This window comes from Passer domesticus, chromosome 6 (assembly GCF_036417665.1).
Source record: "Passer domesticus isolate bPasDom1 chromosome 6, bPasDom1.hap1, whole genome shotgun sequence".
In the NCBI taxonomy this organism is placed as follows: Eukaryota; Metazoa; Chordata; class Aves; order Passeriformes; family Passeridae; genus Passer; species Passer domesticus.
In genome coordinates, this window is record NC_087479.1 from 72,363,819 (window position 1) to 72,386,545 (window position 22,727).

The 22,727-nt window shown below is 48.7% G+C and overlaps 1 protein-coding gene and 1 long non-coding RNA gene across 3 annotated transcripts; one reads left to right on the forward strand and one right to left on the reverse strand.

Annotated features, from left to right (window-relative positions):
* Positions 1-1,286: 1,286 nt before the first annotated feature.
* On the reverse strand, positions 1,287-7,652 carry LOC135304005 (uncharacterized). Its single transcript, XR_010365440.1, has 3 exons — positions 7,277-7,652; positions 2,290-2,535; positions 1,287-1,331 (listed from the first exon to the last, which is right to left on the reverse strand). It is a non-coding gene; the product is annotated as an uncharacterized LOC135304005 (long non-coding RNA).
* A 64-nt stretch (positions 7,653-7,716) lies between these two features.
* Positions 7,717-20,561, forward strand: LOC135304004 (serine/threonine-protein kinase PAK 3-like). 2 transcript variants are annotated; one of them, XM_064426319.1, is made up of 13 exons: positions 7,717-7,961; positions 8,906-8,943; positions 9,733-9,864; positions 11,435-11,770; positions 12,183-12,474; positions 13,383-13,446; positions 14,139-14,187; positions 14,950-15,062; positions 15,732-15,849; positions 16,535-16,634; positions 17,084-17,280; positions 18,588-18,725; positions 20,074-20,561. In XM_064426319.1, the coding sequence occupies exons 1-13, from the start codon at positions 7,883-7,885 to the stop codon at positions 20,194-20,196; spliced, it is 1,779 nt and encodes a 592-aa protein (XP_064282389.1). In that variant the 5' UTR covers positions 7,717-7,882; the 3' UTR covers positions 20,197-20,561. The 2 variants fall into 2 exon arrangements, with proteins under 2 accessions (XP_064282389.1, XP_064282390.1); XM_064426320.1 differs by lacking the exon at positions 18,588-18,725 and having other exon boundaries at positions 7,718-7,961.
* The last annotated feature ends 2,166 nt before the right edge of the window (positions 20,562-22,727 follow it).

A 22,727-nucleotide genomic window follows, 5' to 3' on the forward strand; every position in this document is an offset into this window, starting at 1 on the left:
TGTTACATTTCCAGCAATGAAGAAAAGAAACCCAAAGCCAACAAAGTTTCTAAAACAATGATTTTTAGAGAGGAACTTAATTCCCTGTGCTGGAAGGCTGGACATGAGGGTGTAAATGGCTCAGTCTCTTCTGCTTCTTTTCCAGTGCTGCTGAAACACCTAGTGACCGAGTTTTTTCTCATAGCCCAAGCCACGTTCTCCACATCACCAAGCCAGAGCCTGGTGATGTGGAGAGCCTGCCAAAACCTCCCAGTGTATCCTGGCACTTTTTGGGATGGGCCTACCATTAATGCATTGACTTGAGTAGCCAAATGAGCAGAGAGCGACCATAGGGATGGCACCTCTCCTTCTTCTGACCATGGAAAGTTTTCTTTTGCTGCATAAGGGAAGCTGAAATTTTCCGACTGCTGAGAGACGAGCTGCAGGTGTTTCCTGTGTGCCCAAGCAGGCATTTTCATCCCAATACATTTCTGCAGGCATCTTAATGTGTCTGTGTGGAATTTGAGATTTAAATGTTTGTTTCCTTACCTGAGGAATACCTGGTGGATTTCCTTTCTTTCCTTCCAATTACCATTGTTTTCAAGAACAAAGGAGAGAACTTGATGAGTTTTGTTTTATGGCAGCTGTGCTTAAGGGACCAACAAGCACTGCAGAGATGCCTTTCTTGTACTAATCCTTGGAAATAGCAGAGTTAGTATAGCAAAGTCCCTCTTCCAAAAAGCCTATCAAGCTGGTGTGAATTCCCAGAGAATCAAACGTGCTTTGCTGATGTAGTTCCCACTTGTTAGGTCTGTCATTGAAATCAGCTGCCAAGGCAAGATCTGCAGGATGTTGGAAAAGCTGTGTGGTTTGGGTTTTTTGTTGGTGAAGGAAAGTCATCTCTGTGTCTCTGCCAGGGCAGAAACTGCCACTGCAGAGTGGAGCTTAAACAATGGGCTCAGGGAGAGCAGTTACAGATGGGCAAAGCAGCAGGTGGAACCTCCCTGTTTCCTTTTTCCCCAGCCTCAAATCCTGATAGGCACAGGAGGGAAACTAAAGCTGCAGGAGCCCAAGATGTTTTCACCTTGCCTGTGTGACTTCCTGAGCTGCTGCCTGCAGGCAGACGAGGCGCGGCGCTGGTCTGCCAAGGAGCTCCTGCAGGTAAAATGAAAAGGGGCTGCAGGTGAAACAAGGTGTGAAGGATGGGCTCCTCCTCCATGGAAGTCCAAGGCATCAGATGAGCCCCCTTCCTCCTCACCTCCACTCATGGTGCTCTTCAAATGGAAACAGTGAGAAATCCTAGAGTGGGTTGGGCTGGCAGGGCCCTGTAAAGGTCATCTGGTGCAAGTGTCCTGCAATGAGCAGGGACATCTTTAAAGAGATCAGATTGCTCAGAGCCATTTTCCACCTGACCTGGAATGGTTCCAGGGATGAGGCACCTACAAGCTCTTGGGGACCCCTGTGCCAGTGTGGCAGAATGTTCTAAGTAAACAAGTTCTACCTAAGATTGCATCCCCTTTGTGTTTAGAAATATTTCCCCACATTCTGTTGTAACTGGCCCTGTTCAAAAAAGGTGTCCCCCACTTTCTTCAAAGCCACCCTGAATTTTGGAAAATGGCTATAAAATCTCCTTGGGCCTGTTCTTCACACAACTGAATAACTCCACCTCTCTCTGTTTTTCCTGAAAGGAGAGGTGCTCTGTCCTCTGACTGTTTTCTGTTGCCCTGTTCTGCAATTTGGTGGGGTGCCCCATTTTATCCAATGGCAAAAGAATTGAAGTAGAGCAATGCAGGGTACAGAGACATGAAAAGGTGGTGCAGGAACCCAAGGAAGCCAGGCTGGCTGAGTGGTCAGAGATTTGGCTGTGGGCAGGAGGGGCTGTGGAGGGCTCACTGTGAGCCTCTGAGGGGCCCTGGTTTGTGCCCCCAGCCCACCCTTCGAGGTTTCTGGCACGCAAACAGGGAGAGCTGAGAGGGACTTGTCCCAGCCCCATCTGCTGCCTGGCACGCTCAAGCAGACAGGAACTGCCCCAGGGTTACTGCCAGCTCGTGTGGCAGAGAGGGAAGTGCAGCAACCAGTGCCACTGGGCTGTCCCTGCTGGGAAGGAAGGTGCCATCCAGCACAGGAGGGGCAGGGCATGGAAAGGTAGACACTGCTCTGTCTCCCTGTGGGAATCAGCCCAGTGCCTATTGTTCAAAGACAAGGACCAATGTGAGGCTTTGGAGTTTCCTGAAAAGAAGAAACTCCAAGGACTGAAAGCACCATTTCTAGAGCACTGTCAGTGCAAAAATCCCAGCAAGATGAAAACACCTTCATAAAAGGATGAGTGGGATTCTGGGCCAGGTTTGTCTGTGATGGCAAGGTCTTGCACATGATGATTGAGGTGCAGATGGTCCATCTTTCTGGATCTTTCTAGGAGCCCTGTGAATCCTGTGAAGCACTGAGTTTGGAAAGTCATGGTTCATTGACTTCTCTTGATTTTCTTTTTTCCTTTGTGCAGCATCCATTTATAACATCTGCTGAGCCTGCATCCAGCCTGGTGCCACTGATTGTTTCCTTGAAGAAGAGGAAGGAGACAAGAAAGTGAAAATCACATCAGCACCACTTGTTTCTCAACCAGCTTAGAGCAGGATTGTAGGTTAGGACAAGGTTAAGGGTTAGGGCTTGGTTAGATTTAGGCTTGGTTTAGGCTTAGGTTTAGGCTTAGGCTTAGGTTTAGCCTTAGGCTTAGGCTTAGATTTAGGCTTAGGCTTAGGCTTAGGTTTAGGCTTAGGCTTAGGCTTAGGACTAGGTTTAGGAGTAGGTTTAGGACTAGGGTTACAGTTAGAGTTAGTGTTATGACTAGCTTTAGGTTTAGGGTTAGTGTTAGGGTTAGCGTTAGCATTAGGGTTACAACTAATCTTAGGGGGTTAGGGTTAGGGTATGATTGTCTAATAGGTCTGCTGAGTAGGATTTGAAATTAATAAAATTTTTAAAACCAAAACTCTCCTTGTAATTTCCTTCCTTCTTACTCTGTGAATAAGCTCAAGAATTCCTTGTAAATTGTCTGTTGTTTGTTAAAGGAGGAAGTCACCCCCACAGTGTCTTTGGCATGGTGTCAAATTGGGGAATGCTCATCTTCATTTATCTTCTCCAGACCATGCTGCTTTTGGAATATGACCCACTTGTCTAGTTTTGGTCTGCTGTGGTACCTCTATTTGAGGTAGAAAGGGCAATGGCGTTTGCAGGGAAATACAATGGAGGAATGGGGCAGCCCAAATACTCTATGCGGATGCAGGCTCTCTGCTGTGACTCAGGAGCATTCGAGTTCCTGCCACTTAGATTTGTATCCCCAAGTGCAATCTCTTTGGCAGAAGGAGAGCCTTGCTCAAGTGAGAAAGCAGAAGGATCAGAGAGGGGGCTCTGAAAGGTCTCCTCTGGTGCAGAGCTGGCAGCGCCTGTGAGGTGAGAGCGGGCCCGGCCTTGGCCGGGGTGCAGCCCCAGCAGAGGCCTGGCAGAGCCCGGAGCAGCCTGAGCCTGGGCAGAGGCAGGCTGGAAGGAGGCCCTTGGAGCTGCAGGAGGCAGCAGCCGGGCCCTGGGTGCCTCTTCCTGGCAGCGGGCAAATCCTCCGCTCTCAGAGCCCAGGTGGCAGCTGGCTGCTCCCGAGGGGAAGCGTAGCCGTGCTGGGCACAGCCCAGACTGGAGGCATTGGCCGTCTGGAGTCTGCCCAGGAGCAGAGGAAGGCCAGGGGCAGCCGAGGGCCGGTGGCCTGGCTGAGGATTCCTACTCTTCTGCCGGCTGCCCTGTGACTCCTGGCAAAGGGCAGCAGTGTGTGCAGCACTCTGGGCAGCGGCGCAGGGAGCCGGGCTGCTGGGCAGGCTGGAGCACAGGGCAGCGTCCTTCAGGCACGGCACTTCTGCCAGGGCAACCCAGGCCAGCCTGAGGCACTGACAGCATGGCAGCTCACATCTGCAGGAGCCAGTGCCTCCCACAGCTCTGCCAGGAAGCGCCTGCAGGCCTGCAGTTCTGCCCTGAGCCACAGCAAAGGTGTGAAATGCAGAGTGTTTTGCAGAAATATCCAGGGCCACCAGGCCAGCCTGCTTTGTGCTCTCTGGAGCACAGCAAGCACTGTGCAGTGCCGCTCTGAGCTGCTGGGAGAGAGGGAATCAGGGATGTGCCTGAGGTTGTACTTGAGTAGTGAACTGATTTGGAAAAGAGCAGAATAATTTCAGTAGGCAATCTGTGCTTTCCTGATTAATTTCTGAAAGAAAGTCACCATGTGTTGCACACAGGTAGGGGTATTAGAAAAGAAAGGCCTTATAAAATCAGGCCTTGCTCTGCTCAATTACCAGCTGGCCTGTTATGTCTTCTATGTGCAGCTAGCTAACTTCCCATGTGAAAAATTGTGAGTGCAGTTAGCACAGCAAGCTGTTGCAGTTAGAAAACAGTTTGCATCTGTAATAAACAGGAAATCTGACCCATGAGAGTCCACAAAGGAAAAATGTAAACACCTGAGTAAAAGAGAAGCTCTTAGCATGTACACACAAAAACACCTTCTAAGCAATGAATGGTGTGGCAAGGAAACTACCAGGCAGTTGGAGTTGAACATGAGGGCTGTGAAAACCGTATAAAAATGTATTATATGAATAAAGAATTGGCTTTCCCTGCATGAAGAAATGGAGTCCCAGCTGCTTTATTGACACAGCAATGTGGTGTCACTCAGCAAGAGCACTTGCAGGGTGTATTGATGAAATGCTTGTGTTTGATTCCCAGAAAAGGAAGGAGAGGCATGAAGTGTAACAAACGGGGCTTAGTCTTGTGAATTCCTTCAGCTTTAAGAGGCAGTGCTGAACCCTGTATTCCCCCATTGCAGTGATCAATGTGTGCAAGTGGCTATCTTAGCCTTGAGAATAAAGAGAGAGGTCTTGCTAAGAAGGCAGCTGGAATGCATTGAAAGGGAAGAAAGTGTTTTTAGGAGGCTCTTGACTAGCAGAGGGGAATTTGAAAATTGAGATATTTCCTAAATGACTGTGTGAGGAACAGGAGTCGTGTTGGAGTGTCAGAACCCAGGACATCCCTCTGGGTGCCCTGGATGGCTCGAGCCTTGGCAGGGGGCTTGAAGATCCTGTCAGGAAGCCAAAGACACTTGGGATTTTGATCTTAAGCCATGGAGCAAATTAACAACCTTGTATGAAGAATCACAAGTCACAGAAGTTGAAGTAGCATAATAGTAGTTGTTACAGGGTGAAAAGTAGAATTTTGGGATTTTTAGAAGAGGGGTTTGGAGTCCCAAGATGGAGGAATTTGGGTGTTCCCTGTCCTTCTTCTTTCTCCTTCCTAACATCCATGTTCTGGGTGATGCTGGCACTTTTGGATTGGTTTAGAGTAGAAGTAGACAGTCTAACATAGGTGATAGGTATTGGAAAATAACTGTAAATAAAGGGCATGTAGATTTTAGTATCAAGAGATAGCACTGCCTCAGGGCAGGGCAGTGTGCCCTTGACAGACCTGCAGATCAGACCTCTGCGAGTCTGAGAGAAAATATTTTAGATACTAGATAATGAACAATCTTGTGAATCAGAGCCAAAGAATTCCGACTCTTCCTTTGACCATCGGGCTGGGAAAAAGGGACACTCGGGTCATCCTGACAGCAGGAAACCCAAGATCCAAGGCCCTGCCATATTTGATCCATGTTTGAGCAGGTTGACAAGACAATGAAGAAAAGTGTATTGTTTAAAGGGGGGAACTTGACCCTTGAAAGAGAAAGAATGTATTGGTCAGTGGGTGGGCAGTTCAGCTTTGAAAGGGCAATAATGCATCATGGAGCCCTTGTTGGCAGGGAGTCATGGACTATGGTGAGCCATGGTGGCCTCATCTCACACGCCGGCCGTGTGTGAGCTGATGCTGTAACTGGGAAAATCCCAGTCCTGAGCAGGAGATAGAAGGCCTGGTTCTGGGGTGGAGGGGTGAGAAGGATGAGATGCACACCGTTTTGATCCAGGGGATGTCCTGGAAGTGCACTGCCTACCTGTGCCTCCTACTGAGCACCACGCTCCAGCTCCTTCTCCTGCTCAGTGGATGTTTGGGAATCCAGGGGTTGGTATGTGTTATTTGCTACTGCAACTAATGGAATAAATTTGCTTTGCAAGCTCAGTTGTGTCTTAGGTCCTTTTGTGCATGGGTCTCCTCCTGAACCTGTGGCAACCACCACCAGGGACCTACAAGACACTCCTACTCTGATGTCAATAAATTCTGAGAAGAGGTTTAAATATGTCAAATAATTTGGAGTAATGTTTAGCCTGTGAATTTCAGCAAAGTATTGACTATGTCTTAGTTCCATGGATACAAACTACTACGTCAGATTGCTGGGTGTGCAGGTGTTATGGAAGTGAATCCCTACACACCCAGCGCTGAAACAAAGTATTACTTTCTTTCTAACCCTGAGCTGGCAGCAGGGATCAGGCCCTGCTTGGTAACCTTTCATTTTGGCAACTTCTGTTAGCAGGTAAGAAAGGTCCCAATGAAACCTTTTCCAGCTCTTTCCCTCTGGTTTCTCTTTTTAGGCTCCAGAGCTCTTTGCTACAGGTGTCCTGGGTGTGTGCCGAGCAGAGGAGCCCCACAGAGCCCTTGGTTTCCCACAAGTTTTCCTGCCTTGTTCCCAGGTGTGCCCAGCTCTGGCAGGAGAAAGAGCCCGCAGCACAGAGGGCACCGTGCCCTGCCCAGCTGGGGCTCCCTGGCACAGAGCAGCAGCAGCGCCAGCGCCGTTCAACCCGCTCCTGCCTTGCCTTCCCCTGGCACACAGAAGCCTCTGGAAATCAGCACCTCCAGTCACGTTCCCAGCATGGAGCAGCTGCTGCTGCTGGGCAGATGCTGCCAGCGTGACTGCTTCCAAAGGGGACTAAAGGCAGAGATGTACATGCACAGGAGCCCTGCGCATGTCCGAAAATGTGGAAATATATGGGGAGATTTTTAGCAATTATTTCAGCTGTTCTGCCAACAACAGTGTCTTCTCTCCTGGCTCTGTGTGTTACAGATGAGTAATGTAATGGTTGGCTCTCAAAATTAAGAGGTAAATATTATATGGATGTATAAATGTAAAGTGATGTTATTGTAATATATCCTCCCATTGTCCTCTTTCCCCTCCGCCTTGTAATAACCTTGGTAGTCAGGGCATTTGGGGAGGGCTGGCTTGTGACCAGGAGGTGGGGTGTGAAACACCTGACGTCCAATCAAGATGTAAGAAACTAGTAATGGTCAGCAGAGAAAGAGTTGACTGACCAAACTCTTGGAGGGGCTAAGGCTATCAAAGGCAGAGTACCTCTTTTGTAGATGAGGATGTGGCTGCAAGTCACAGAGACTGCCAGTGCTGAACATTTTTCCTTGTTCAGTCCTTTGTTAAGGTTTAATAAACCCTTAAAGTTTTCAAAGTGAGAGTCGTTTCTCACATGTGCAATGCTGTGGGCCATTTTCTTGATCTGGCTTCCTTTGCTTAGGTCCCATCTGAGTGCTCACTTGGGCTACAGGCTGTAGGTGCTTGGGGCACTCTTGGAGTTGCTCTTGGATCCCTTGAACAACAGGGTTTGGCCCAGGAGGGCAATTTGTGCTGCTGTGTGACAGAGGAGAACTTCCCAGGCTATTTTGTGTTTGCTGTGGGGAAGGTTGGTTATTGCTTTGTATAAAGTCACAGACCAGCATGGAGCGTTTGCTTTGTGATGTCAGGGCATGGTTGCCACGTCACAGTGGTGACATGAGAAGGTTGCCTTGGTGCACGGAAGGCCTCAGTGTCAGAGCAGTCCTAGGGCTTGCTCAGAGCAGGAGCACCCTGCGCCTTGAGGCATTTGTCAGTGGGCAGCTGCACACTGACAGGAGCCTTGTTTGTTCTAGTGTTGGAGCACAGCGTGCAAACTTGCACAGCAGTGCTACAATGATTCAGCAGCTTGCTGCTGCAGTGGTTACTGTTTGTGGTGTTACTTATTCCGGCTATTTTCTGACTCACCTGGCACGTAAGTAGAGATTTTCCCTCTACTTAGGTTAGGGTGTAACATAACCGGCTTTTGTATGTCTTCCTGCTCCTTCGTAGTGACTGAGCTGATTGAGAAACAGAAAGAGCATTAGGATGCCACTGGTTTAATAAAGCTCCTGTCAAGAGGTTCAGCTAAAAAGGGGGTGTCTGTAGCCACAGGGGCAGCATTGCCAGGGAACCTGCAGGGATTCCCTTCCCTCCCTGGGAGAGTCTGTGGCAACAGGGTCTGTCATTTCCTCAGTCTGCTGGGACAAGCAAGACAGCTTTGAAACTGTAGACTGGGAGAACTTCTCGGAAGGCCTTCTAAAAACTCTGTTGTTCCCAGTTGCAGCTGTTCCCAGAATTCAGGGAAAGCTTCTTTCTTTCTAAATTTGGTCATGAAAGAATTTGATTGTCCAACTTGACCCTTTACCTAGTGCTAAAAGAGTAATTTCCTTTGCAAAGAAGTGCAAACTCCAAACCAGTGAGTGTCTCCTCCTGAACCCTGCAGCTGCTGCTGTGCTGTTTCACAATAGAACTGCCAAAGCTCAGAGGAATTTTGGGGAAGCTTTTCTGGGCAACTGTTTACAGCAAGTTAATGAGAATTAGTGCATGCAACTGATTTTTTTTTTTTTTAAACCACCTGAAGGAGAGGATTTTAGAAGCTATTTTAAGTGTTTACTAGAACAGGAGTATTGAGTGTTAATGAAGTATTTGTATTTTCTTGATCATGTTTGTATTATTTTGCTGGCTAAAGAGGTTGAAGTGTAGGAACAAGCAAGAACATTGTCCTGATCTCTTGGTGGCTGTGTGAATGAAATGTGTCTCCTGGAGGGATGTTGTGAAAGGGAAAATAATCTCTGTTTGAGATGAACTCTTGTGTGGGATTCACCAGGCCAGGAACTTTTCTCACAGCATCTGATTCATTTTCCCTGCCCACTACAGGTCACATAAAACATGTATTCAGCGGACCTGATCCTGAGGTGAGTGAGAAAGGAAGATTTCATGTTCCTCCTATTTAAAAATTCGGGAGCGAGCTGTCACCTTGACTAGACACAGAAGAGTATAGAGGGCCAGCAAGGACGGCCAAAAGAAAATCCAGAGAGAAAAGCCCAAAGAAAATAATTCCCATGACTTCAACAACAACAACAACAACAGAAGTGGATACTTCCTAATTTCAATCTCAGAAATCTGAAGAAGGAGAACTGAAGAATTTCCATAGATGCCCATATGACAGTGCTCAGCACAAGGGCTGTTGCCCTGCCAAACCTGCCCTCAGTGCATCCAAGTGCTTTAGACACTGGAATGGCTCACTTGCATCCTGTGGCTTGTAGGTGTTTTTGGTATGCCAGGATGAGAAGCCCTGTTCTTTTTCTCTTTCTCCAGCCAGCAAGGGGGTTTCTGCACAACATCTCCTGCCCTTTTCCAGCACTAGATGGGATTCTGATCCAGTTGTAGTTTTCCCTGTCTGCAGCAGCAATAGCAACGGCGTTGCTGGCTCTTTGCTACTTGTCCATTTCTGAGCTTGCAAGAAGTATAAGCTCTGTTTTGCAGAGACAACGTTGCTTGCTGATAGCAGCCAGGAAGGAATATCAAATTCATAGCCATATAGTGTTGAATTGGCCCATTTTAATGGGGTTGGAGACACTGAGAATGCCATTGCTAACACAGTTGATGAGTTCTCCTTACAAGATGTGGTTGTAAATGCCAGGAGAAATGAGGTTAGAAATGGTAGGTAACTGGCTGTCCCTCATGCTTCTCTCTTGCCACAGGAGACAAATGCAACAGCCATCTCTCCCCTGGCTCCCTCTGCTCCTGGAGAAGAAGCCAAAGAGGAGCAAAGGGAGCAAGATGACCACGAGACTCCAGCCGTGGTCACAGCCCAGCCTGATCATCCCAAGAGAGTAAGTGCCAGTTGTGGGTGCTGCTGTCTTTAGTGCAAGGCAGAGGTGCAAGTTTCTGAGCAGCCAGCACTTGCTGTTGCTGGCCGAGGAGGCAGAGTGCTGGAGTCCTGCAGGACGTAGCCAATTCCTGCAGGCAGTGCCAGCTGGAAATTGGCCTTTGCCCTGTCATGTCGAGGCACCGAAGAGCTGGGGGCTCTGGGTGGGCTTTTGGCTGCCTGGCTCAGTGAAGCTCTATGTCTGGGCTTCTGCAGTGCATTGGCCAAGGGCACAGGTGGTAGTGCTGGAGGTCCCAGAGCTTGCTTTTTTTGTTTTTCCTGAGTGGAAAGGTGTATTTGGCTTGTGGAAGAGTTTTGCAGTTTTCTTGAGGAGTTCTTCACTCGTACAGATTATTTTGGCCCAGCTGCCTTTTGCCTTCTGATAAGCTGCAAGGAGATGATTGTGCTGCCCGTGAAGCTGTGGGGAGCCATTCTTGTCCCCTGTGGCCAAGGAAAGGAGGCGCGTAGTTGCGAAGCCTTCTGGTGAGGCAAAAGGCAGAAGGGGTGAGTTTCTGTGGCTCCTTTTAGCGGTGAAGTCTGCAGCTTTGGAAAGTGCCTTGGAGCCTGGAGTGGGGGTGAAGCTGCAAGTCCTTGAGTGCTGTCTTGTGTTGCTCAGAGCAGGAAGGACATGTTGAAATGTTGGATGCAGTATTTGCAGTCAGATGGGCAAGAGTGTGTCTGGCGAGCTGCGTGGGCCAAAAGGGGGCAGGGCTGCTGCCGGTCCAGAGCAGCTGAGCAAGAGCCAGCCTGTGGGCAGGTGGCCAAGAAGGCCAAGGGCAGGGTGGGCTGTGTCAGCAGCAGAGGGGCAGCAGGAGCAGGGCAGTGAGTGTCGGCCTGTGCTGGGCAGCGCTGCGGCCGCAGCTGCAGTGAGTGCTGTGTGCAGTTGTGGGCCCTGTGAAGCAGCAAGTCCTTGACGGGCTGGAGCGTGTGCACAGAAGGAGATGGGAGCTGGGCAAGGGTGTGGAGCAGCAGCCCAGAGACGAGGTGCTGAGAGAGCTTTAGCCTGGACATGGGGAGTCTGGTGAGGGACATTCAGATTTTGCTCACTCAATCAAAATATTTTAGCCACTTTTGGAATTTACTTTTTTTTCCTTTAATTAAATTGTTAATTTTTCTTTTCTTGGAGGATGAGGCTTGTTCATTTTCTTTTTTTTCCCTACCATGCTACTTTTCCTCATTATTTTCAGCCTTTTTACAGTACTTGTAGTGGGTCAGCTAGAATTTTATTTTCCAATGTGTCACTTCTGGAAAATTAAGTCGTTTTTCATGAGCTTGGTGCCGATGGATCTGTTGTGGTTCAAGGCTGGCCAGTATGGCATTAGAGATCACGTTCAGGTTATCAATGTCTGTTCCTTTTTGCAGCCCAGGGAATCAGAGTGTGTTTTGTTTGGGAATTGAGCAGGATATCAATGGCCTTTCATTCCAACTGGTCCTCAGAGATCAGAGGAGCAGGGAGGGGCTGTGCTTTATTTCTGATTACAGCAAATTTAGCAGTGTCATTGTTCCAGTCACTTGCTGTGCATTTGTGTGTACAGAACATCAAGTCAGAGCCCCAGGCAGAGCTGCCCGAAGCTCAGAGTGCCATCATGGCAGTGAAGAGGAGGAACAAAGATGAGATGAGAGGAATTCAAGAGGAGATGAATCGCCATCAGCACAGGAGCGATCAACAAAACCAGGTAAGTGGAAGAGTGGCAGCCACTCCACTCATGAAACTTCCCATGCATTGTTGTTTACAGACCATCAAGGAAGATGTGGAGGCAGAGCTGCAGGAATCTGAGGACAGGAACAAGGCAAGGGAGAAGAGGCTGGAGGAAGAAATGAAAATCATCAGAGGGAAACTTAACCGCCTCCCTAAGGCTCTACAAAATGAAGTGAGTGAGGGAGGGACAGCCACTGCAGTCACCAAACTGGTGCTTTCTGCCCTTCTTGCCTTTCCACTGCAGAGCAGCCGGGAGTGGGGCCGTGCCTCTGAGTGCCATCCTGGTCTAGTGTGGATCACAGTCTCTCTGAAGGACATTTCCTGCTGTGCTGAATCTCAGCTGCTGCCCTGGACAGTGGGACTTGTCCTTTGGCCTTTTGGCCAGCAGTCATCCAAATTGATTCCTGATGGCCTGTTGCTGCTCTCCCTGTTTCTTTGCAGTGGAACATGGTGACCCAGATGGAGGACTGAATCCCTGTCTGTATCCCTTGTAAATGGGTTCCTTCCCTTTCCTCACAGTCAATGACTCTTGGCTGACAGGGACAAGCTGTAGTCTCTGACTGCTTTGTTCTCTTTGACTTGAGGTGCAAGTGTCGACATCTCACCTGGCAGCCTGCAAAGACTTCCAGCAAACAACGGGCAATGAAGGGCCCCAAGGTTGGCGTGAGGCACAGGAACTGTCCCCACCAGAAGTGCGACAGGTTCAGCACATCATGGGCTCTGGCATTAAACCTGCTGCTGCAGCAGCATTACCTGGAGGAAGATATACTGTTGAATCTTGGAAGTCAAGCTCGGACAGTTCGTTCATCACCAGTTCTGACAGTAGCCTGGCTGCTCCAAAATGGGAGATTGAGGAGAAATATCTGCAGATACTGGGTATGTCCGATATATTTCTTATCTAAGGGACAGTGTACTCTGTGCACTTTTTCATACCTGATTCCCAATCTTTCCCATGACTCTTAGAATCCTACTCATTGGCCCAAGCCCTGCTCAGATCACTCTCTAGGAAAACACATCAAGTCCTTTGTGATTCTGCAGCACAACCCCATCAATCTGCTTCTTGCCCACAACAGCTGCCAGTGCTGTGCTCTCAGATAAGACCTGGTGGGGCTGAGAGCAGAGCCCAGTGGATTCTGGGTCTGCCATCACCTGTTGGGACAAGAAGGGCATTGATCTGCACCTCGCTGTGTCTGATCTCAAAGCCCATCCTTTGTGTCCTGAATGGGGGCAACAGCTTGTACGGGGCTCAGGCTGCTTGTGGCTTCTTCCCACTGCTTGTCAGTGCTCCTGCTTGGGCTTTGCTAGCCTTGTTGTGGTAGCTGCCCTGTCCCTGAGGGCTGGTGGGACTGCAGAGCCTGGAGCCTTCCTTAGCTGGGAGAGGGGCATCTTTGAGCTCAGCCTGCTCATGAAGGGTGAGGGTCCTGATGCTGAAAGCCCCGTCAGGATTGGTTATAGCTTGAGCTGCTGTGGTTTACAAACAGAAAGGCATTATTTTGGCAAACTGCTGAAAGATGGAAAAGATGTCCTCCTCTCCTGGGAATGCATCTCCCTGTGCTTTGTTTCCTGTCAAGAGAACTCTTTAAAGGACTGGACAAAGTCAGTCTCTGTGCCAGCCATCTGCACTGCAGGGCTGCATGTCCTGTTGCTGTTGTGGTTGTTGTGGTTTTTGTTACCCAGCTGACCACAAAGGACTCAGAGCCCCAGACAGTGGGGCTGCCTTTTGTATCTCCTGGAAGCTGGCATCTCTGCTTTAAAGTGAGCATCTTGCACTTTGTTTCCCTCAGGGAGAATGGTGACCATGGAAAATCCCACAATGAAATACACGGAACTGGAACACATTGGCAGCGGGTGAGTCCAACTGCAGTTACTTCTGCACAGCCATGGGCCAGGAGTTTTTCTGGTGGAATGTCTATCCAGCATGAAGTCAGGCCAGCTGCAAACATGTTCACACCCTTTGGATAGATTGTCCCATCTCTTAGCGCTGCTCAGAATTTGTGAGTGTGCTCAGAAGGCTTTGTCAGAGACATCTCCGTGCTGCCGAGGTCTTGCCTGCATCAAGGGACAGAACCTGGAATATCTTCTCTCTCAAGTATAGGACAGCATTGTGTTAATTTCTTTAGCGTTTTTGTATGTCTCAAAATCATAGTGCCACACTAATGAACAAAGAAGAATCTTGCTTGCATGAAAGAGCAACCTACCCCCTATCAAAGCTGTCAGGTTACAGTTCTCAGGAACATTTCTTTCCTATGGTTTGCTGAAGGAAATACTCTGTCGTTAGGATAGGAACCACACAGTTTAGAAACTGAAACCCAAGATGAAAGAACAAACTCTCTTTAGGAGCTGAGGCAGTGAACCCCAATGCTTCAGGAACAGGTCCAGTGCCCATGAACTTGAGAGGAAAATGCATCATCTGCCTTCTGGCAGAGCCCTCCTGCATCCTGCAGGTTTTGGGCATTTACAGGAGACGTCTCCTGTGTGGGCTGGCTTTCACTCCAAGAGCTAAACAGCTTCTCCTTTCTCTGCTTCTGTTTTGTTTCTAGGTCTTTTGGAAATGTGGTTAGAGCACTCGACAATGCCACATGCGGTGAGGTAAATGTCAACAGCCCCTGCAGACTCTGCTGCATTCGAGGCCTTTCCCCTTTGCTGTGAGCTGGGACTGGAGCTTTGGGTAGAGCTGTGCTGAAAAGGCACAAGAAGCACAGACTGGTGCCAGCCTGCAAAATACATTTGGGGCTTTGTCCTTCTCAGCTGCCAGAAGGAAGGCACGGAGGGCAGCGGTTCCTTTCAGAGAAGGACGCGCTCACTCGCTCTCCAAGGCTAAAACAAAGGTGGTGCCTTAGAGCACCTCACTGCCCTTTGGGGCTACAGCTTCAGAGTCCTGAATTCTCATTTCTGGCTGCCAGCAAATACATCTGAAAGTTCCTGGCAGTTCCTTAGCCACCTGCAGTGCTGCACTTGGGAGCTGCACATAGGGAGAGATCTGCAAGGCGTCCCTAAAAGCCCTAAGCCCTGCCCATACCCCAAGATGTATCCACAGAGTATCAAGGCCTGGATTACTTCTGAATCCCATCCAAAGCAGCAGAGAGTGTGGTCAGAGGTTTGTGGCTGATAGTTGACACACCACGGATACCAAGTTGTCAAGGCAACATCAGTGGCCCCACATGTCCTGTAACTGCCCCCCAAGGGAGCAGAGAAATGGGCTGTTGGAATGTCAGTTCCTAATTACTGCAGTACTAATCACAAGGCAGTTTGGCACAGCTCAGCTGTGTCATTGCAAAATCCCTCACTCCATGTCTGTTGTGGTCTCTTGCCACCAACTTCTCAAGTTATTGGTTTTCAATGTCTCTTTAGGTGGCTATAAAGAAAATAAAGCTTCGAGGACGGAAAAGGAAGCAGCTAACCCTTAATGAAATCATGATCATGAAGAGGCATAGGAGTCCCAGTGTTGTGAATTATTTAGACAGGTGAGAGGTCATGGTCTTATCCCGTGAATGTGCATTTACATACAGGAAACATGAGAGGTTAAAAACTCACTTTGGTCAGGGGCAGAAAGTGGAGCTGTTAATTATTTCTTAATATTTCTCTTCTCATCTCCAATAGATGAGAAGAGAGTGCATCTTGTCTGCATGAGTCCTCCCTGGCACACATAGTTTAAAAATTATTCAAAAATATTCAAAACCTGGATCAGCTGTATCTTTCTAAGTCAATACCCTCAAAGATCACTGTCTCCACAGTTTTACAGGATTGATTTTTTAAAGTTTCTTCAATGCTGATGAACCTTCCTAAAGTGGATTTGTGGATTTCCCTTAGATCCTTGCCTCTCTTTGCCATTGCTATGCATGCCAGAAAAACTGGGTGCTTATTTCCAGAAGCACCATGCCTGACAGGTTTTTTGTCTGGGCTGTTACTAAACTGCACTTTTTGCTTGCTGGCCATCTAAGCCATCTCCTTTTTCACAGCTGTGCCTTTCTCCTTGAGACTGCACAGACTGCAAACAATGCCCAGCCTAGAGGGAATGTCTATTCCTTTGATTCTGTCCTCGTCACAAAGGCACTTGGAAACAAGAAACCTGGAAGGAAAATATCAACGTAGCCATGCATGTTTATCCCCATGTCCTTGTTTCCTTCTTTCAGCTACCTTCTGGGTGAGGAACTCTGGCTGGTTATGGAGTACATGGACGGAGGCACCCTGAGCGATGTCATCAGCAAGAGCTACCTGTCTGAAGAGGAGATGGCAGCCATCAGTCGGGAGGTCAGCAATCCCATCTGTGCTGCTGAGGGCTTGGGCGGGATTGTCTGGGAAACAGGGGCTCAGGACAGGAGAGGTTTCATGTGCCAAGCTTTGTTTCTGTGTTGTTGCTACGCTGTGGGCAAGTAGAAGAATCTCAAGTGAAATGGCTGCCAGTGCCCCTGCACTCACTGAACTCAGTTCTTGTACTCTTATCTCCTGCTGTTGTGTTCTCGCTCTGCCTCTTGTATTTGCTCTTCTCCATCTTGCCTCTCTAAACTTTTGCCTGTCTTCACTGCATTCCTTGCCTGTAAAAGCAAAGGTGCTGGTGGCAGGATTTGAAAGGAACAGCAAAGGAAAAGAGAGAGACTCGTTTCTCTCAGTCCTCAGCTAAAAAGGATAGGAGTGCAGCCAAAGCACTGTTTGCTTCTGAGCACATCCCCTGCAGCAGCAGTCATCCTGGCTGGTGTGCAGGGGACAGTCTACAACAGCAGGAGCTGTTGCTCTTTCAAAAGCTGACATGCCTTTTCTTAGAAAGGTTCTGCTCTGCAAGTGTTGCAGCAGCAAGCTCTTCCTCTCAGTGGCACTGTCTTCTGCCATTTTTTCCCATTCCTCTGGAGAGGGAATCTTTTTGATTCTTTGTGTCCTTTCTTATGTGATGAAATCACATCACTTAGTTTTGCCTTCTTGTTTCTGTTTCCTCTCTCAGTGCCTGCAAGGACTGGATTTTCTTCACTCCAACCACGTGATCCACCGAGATGTGAAGAGCAGCAACATCCTCCTCAGAACCGACGGATCTGTCAAGCTGGGTCAGTGTATTCTTGGTCAGGTGCAACATTCCAGGGATGTGGGTGTGGGGCTGCTTGGAGTGACTGCCAGCTCCCCAGAAATGGTGCTGGTGACAGTGCAGGGACATCTGCTGTGAGCTGGTGACACGGCTGCAATGTGCTCAGAGGCATGACAAGGAACAAGCAGCCAAGAGTGGTGTTGCTCTGTGTGTCCCTTCCACAGGGAGGGAGCTACAGGTCTAAAGCTTCCAAAGAACAAAAGCCACTGCTGGAGGTAGTGTAAAAAAATGTGAGGATTTTTTAAGTCGCCAATGCCATATTTCCTTGGCTAAAGACCTGAGAAAACAGAGCAGGGACAGTTGTCCAGGACATTGAACAGCACATTCTCAAACTTCTACAGAGAAATTATTTTGCTTGGTTTCCTAATTGCACAGAATAAAATAACAACAGTTGTTTTGCTTTCTCCTCAGCCGATTTTGGCCTCTCTACTCAACTCACTCCTGAGAAGAATATACGGAGCTCGTTAGCAGGGACTGCTTGGTGGATGGCACCTGAAGTGGTGACGTGTCAACCATATGGCCCCAAAGTGGACATATGGTCTTTTGGAATTGTGGGAATTGAAATGGTGGAACAAGAACCTCCTTACTGGAACCAGAGTCCTGCCTCGGTAAGGAGCAAATCCTCACTGATCCCGCTGTCTTTCTCACCTGTCCCATGTTCTGTGTGCCATTGGACAAAATCCCATTGCCATCTGCTGGAAGTACTTCCAGCACAGTGCCCTCCTAAAAATGTCCCTGCAACACATCAGTGTCTGCTGTAGTTTTGGTTGCATCAGTGGGGGAACTCAAGCCTTACCACATGCAAAAAAACTCCATTCTCAGGCAACACTTGCCTTTGGGTTATAAGTGGTTCCAGTTATTTGTCTGCGTAGATGGCTCCAATAATATGAAACAAGAATCTTAGAACTACTCTTATGCTTCCAGAAATGAAGGAAGGAAACCCAAACCAAACAGAGTTTCTAAAACTGTGGTTTTCAGAGGGGGACTGCATCCCCTGTGCAGTTTCTTCTTTCTGGGAAGCTTGCCTGAAATCTGGGCAGGAGGGTGTAGAGACCACAGAGTCTCTTCTGCTTCTTGTGAAACACTCAGTGACCATGTTTCTCTCACAGTTGAAGCCATGTTCTCCACGTCACCAAGCCAGCACCTGGTGATGTGGTGAGCCTGACAAAACCTCCCAGTGTATCCTGGCACTTTCTGGGATGGGCCTACCATTAATGCATTGACTTGAGTATCCAAAAGAGCAGAGAGTGACCATAGTGATGGCACCTCTCCTTCTTCTGACCATGAAAAGCTTTTCTTTTCCACATAAGAGAAGCTGAAATTTTCAGACAGTTGAGAGACAGAGCTGCAGGTGTTTCCTGTGTGCCCAAGCAGGCATTTTCATCCCAACACATTTCTGCAGGCATCTTAATGTGTCTGTGTGGAATATGAGATTGTAGGTGTTAGTTGCCTTACCTGGGGAATAACTGATGGATTTCCTTTCTTTCCTTCCAATTACCATTGTTTTCAAGAACAGGAGAAAAAGCTTGATGAGTTTTGTTCTATGGCAGTTGTGCTTAAGGGACCAACAAGCACTGCAGTGATGCCGTTCATGTACTAATCCTTGGAATTAGTATAGTAAAGTCCCTCTTCCTAAAAGCCTGTCAAGCTGGTGTGAATCCTCAGAGAAGCAAACGTGTTTTTGTTGATGTAGTTCCCACTGAGTAGGTCAATTAAATCAGCAGCCATGGCAAGATCTGAGGGATGTTGGAAAAGCTGTGGCTGCATCGGGGTTTGGGTTTTTTGTAGGTGAAGGAAAGTCATCTCTGGGTCTCTGCCAGGGCAGAAACTGCCACTGAAGAACAGGATTTAAACAGTGGGATGTGGGAGAGCAGTTACAGATGGGGAAAGCAGCAGGTGTTTCCTTTTTCTCCAGGCTAAATTCATGATAGCCTCAATAGGGACCCCACAGCTGCTGCATCCCAAGCTCCTCTCAGCTTGGCTGCGTGACTTCCTGAGCTGCTGCCTGCAGACAGACGAGGAGCGGCGCTGGTCTGCCAAGGAGCTCCTGCAGGTAAAATGCAAAGGGGCTGCAGGTGAAACAGGGTGTGAGGGATGGGCTCCTCCTCTACTGAAGTCCAAGGCATCAGATCACCCCTTCCTCCTCACCTCCACTCTTGGTGCTCTTCAAATGAAAATGGTGAGGAGTCCTAGACTGGGCTGGGCTGGCAGGGCCCTGTAAAGGTCATCTGGTGCAAGTGTCCTGCAATGAGCAGGGACATCTTTAAAGAGATCAGATTGCTCAGAGCCATTTTCCACCTGACCTGGAATGGTTCCAGGGACAGGGCAACTACAAGCTCTTGGGGCAACCCATGCCAGGGTGGCACCATGCCATGAGGAAACAATTTCTTCCTTCGACCTACTCTGACTTGATCCCCTGTGTGTTTAAAATTTTTCACCCACATCCTGTTGTAACTTGTCCCGTTCAAAAAGGTGTCCCCCACTTTCTTCAAAGCCAATCTGAAGTTTTGGAAAGTGGCAATAAGTGCCTCTCTGGGGCCTGTTTTTCACACAACTGAATAACTCCACCTCTCTCCGCATTTCCTGAGAGGACAGGTACTCTGTCCTCTGACTGTTTCTGCTGCCCTGTTTCGTAATTTGATGGTGTGCTCCATTTTATCCAATGGCAAAAGAATTGAAGTAGAGCAATGCAGGGTACAGAGACATGCAAAGGTGGTGCAGGAACCCAAGGAAGCCAGGCTGGCTGAGTGGTCAGAGATTTGGCTGTGGGCAGGAGGGGCTGTGGGGGGCTCACTGTGAGCCTCTGAGGGGCCCTGGTTTGTGCCCCCAGCCCACCCTTCGAGGTTTCTGGCACGCAAACAGGGAGAGCTGAGAGGGACTTGTCCCAGCCCCATCTGCTGCCTGGCACGCTCAAGCAGACAGGAACTGCCCCAGGGTTACTGCCAGCTCGTGTGGCAGAGAGGGAAGTGCAGCAGCCAGTGCCACTGGGCTGTCCCTGCTGGGAAGGAAGGTGCCATCCAGCACAGGAGGGGCAGGGCATGGAAAGGTAGACACTGCTCTGTCTCCCTGTGGAAATCAACACAGTGCCTGTTGTTCAAAGTGAGGAACCCATGTGAGGCTTTGGAGTTTCCTGAAAGGAAGAAACTCCAAGGACAGAAAGCACCATTTCTAGAGCACTGGCAGGGCAAAGATCCCAGCAAGATGAAGACATCTGGATAAATGGATGAGTGGGATTCTGGGCCAGGTTTGCCTGTGATGGCAAGGTCTTGCACATGATGATTGAGGTGCAGATGGTCCATCTTTCTGGATCTTTCTAGGAGCCCTGTGAATCCTGTGAAGCACTGAGTTTGGAAAGTCATGGTTCATTGACTTCTCTTGATTTTCTTTTTTCCTTTGTGCAGCATCCATTTATAACATCTGCTGAGCCTGCATCCAGCCTGGTGCCACTGCTTGTTGCAGTGAGGAAGAGGAAGGAGACAAGACAGCACCACTTAGTTATCAACCACCTTAGAGCAGGATTGTAGGTTAGGATAAAGGTAAAGTTTAGGCTTAGGCTTAGGCTTAGGCTTAGACTTAGGTTTAGGCTTAGATTTAGGCTTAGGTTTAGGCTTAGGCTTAGGTTTAGGCTTAGATTTAGGCTTAGATTTAGGTGTAAGTTTAGGCTTAGGTTTAGGTTTAGGCTTAGGCTTAGGGTTAGGCTTAGGCTTAGGGTTAGGCTTAGGACTAGGTTTAGTCCTGCGGTTACGGTTAGAGTTACTGTTATGACTAGGCTTAGGTTTAGGTTTAGTGTTAGGGTTACAACTAGTCTTAAGGGGTTAGGGTTAGGGTATGATTTTGTAATAGGTGTGCGGAGTAGGATTTGAAGTTAATAAAATATTTCAAACCAAAACTCTCCTTGTAATTTCCTTCCTTCTTCTTCTTCTTCTGTGAATAAGCTCATGATTTCCTTGTAAAATGTCTGTTGTTTGTTAAAGGAGGAAGTCACACCTACAGTGTCTTTAGCATGGTGTCAAATTGGGGAATGCTCATCTTCATTTATCCCCTCCAGACCATGCTGCTTTTGGAATATGACCCATGTGTCTGGTTTTGGTCTGCTGTGGTACCTCTATTTGAGGTAGAAAGGGCAATGGCGTTTGCATGAAAAAACAAAGGAGAAATGGGACAGCCCAAATACTCTATGCGGATGCAGGCTCTCTGCTGTGACTCAGGAGCATTCGAGTTCCTGCCACTTGGATTTGTATCCCCAAGTGCAATCTCTTTGGCAGAAGGAGAGCCTTGCTCAAGTGAGAAAGCAGAAGGATCAGAGAGGGGGCTCTGAAAGGTCTCCTCTGGTGCAGAGCTGGCAGCGCCTGTGAGGTGAGAGCAGGCCCGGCCTTGGCCGGGGTGCAGCCCCAGCAGAGGCCTGGCAGAGCCCGGAGCAGCCTGAGCCTGGGCAGAGGCAGGCTGGAAGGAGGCCCTTGGAGCTGCAGGAGGCAGCAGCCGGGCCCTGGGTGCCTCTTCCTGGCAGCGGGCGAATCCTCCGCTCTCAGAGCCCAGGTGGCAGCTGGCTGCTCCCGAGGGGAAGCGTAGCCGTGCTGGGCACAGCCCAGACTGGAGGAATTGGCCGTCTGGAGTCTGCCCAGGAGCAGAGAAAGGCCAGGGGCAGCCCAGGGCCGCTGGCCTCGCTGAGGATTCCTACTCTTCTGCCGGCTGCCCTGTGACTCCTGGCAAAGGGCAGCAGTGTGTGCAGCACTCTGGGCAGCGGCGCAGGGAGCCGGGCTGCTGGGCAGGCTGGAGCACAGGGCAGCGTCCTTCAGGCACGGCACTTCTGCCAGGGCAACCCAGGCCAGCCTGAGGCACTGACAGCTTGGCAGCTCACATCTGCAGGAGCCAGTGCCTCCCACAGCTCTGCCAGGAAGCGCCTGCAGGCCTGCAGTTCTGCCCTGAGCCACAGCAAAGGTGTGAAATGCAGAGTGTTTTGCAGAAATATTCAGGGCCACCAGGCCAGCCTGCTTTGTGCTCTCTGGAGCACAACAAGTGCTGTGCAATGCCCCTCTGAGCTGCTGGGAGAGAGGTGTTAGAAATAAACAAATTCTTAATTACCATTATGTGGAGACAAAGTCATTAAAGCAAAAGAGAACCTTCTTCTTAGTAAGGATTCAACTGAGCCGGCTGTGTATCTCTGTCTCCTAAGAGCTGAACATGCACACACACCAACACAATGCTGCTTTTGATTGCTTTTCACAGCCTTGGGTGATCCCTGTCCCCTTCCCCTTTGGCTGGGTGCTAGGCAACTTCTATTCTCTCCTGACAGCCTACTTTTCTGTCCCCTCTCCTCTTCTCCTACCTCTCTTTTACTCTGGTGTTCAAGCCTGCCCCTTTTCCAGCTCACAGCAACACCCAAGAAATCAACTGGAACAAATGCAAACCAGAACTAACACCACCTAGCACCAACAGCTTTCATTCTTTTTTCTAATAACCTTTTGGCTGCAGCAAAATATTACCTCCTAGCTCTCTGAGGGAATCATGAGCCTAATTTCAACATATTTTTGGGATGATGATGCATCTTCAGTGATTAGGTTTTCTTTTGGGAAGGGTATAAGGACATGAGTTCAAGGCTGCAGGACAAACCAGTTTTTGTTAGTTAGAAATTTTCATTATGACCATCCCATGCCTAGTTTTTAACCTTTCTGTAATATCAAATGACCTCAGTTCTGTGATTATTATATCTGCATACTGGCTGCAAAAACCCAACATTAAAAGCCATGGTCATATTTTGGTTGAAAATTAAGAAAACATGCCAATTAATATTTCAGTGATAGCAGTGGCAGACCTTTTAGGTTTAATCCTATTCCTGCTATTTTCAGAAACCTGCTCTTGACTTCAACAGGAGCTGGCATGAGTGCTTAACCATGAATAAATATGGAAGGTAGTTGTTAATGATTTTCAGCATGAAAATTATTTTATATCCACTGTAAACAGAAGTGACAGGTGGCAAATAGTCAGAAAACTCTGCAACTTAAAACCTGCTGATGAAGCACTTCTGTGTATACAGACCTAGCCTTCAAACACCTCT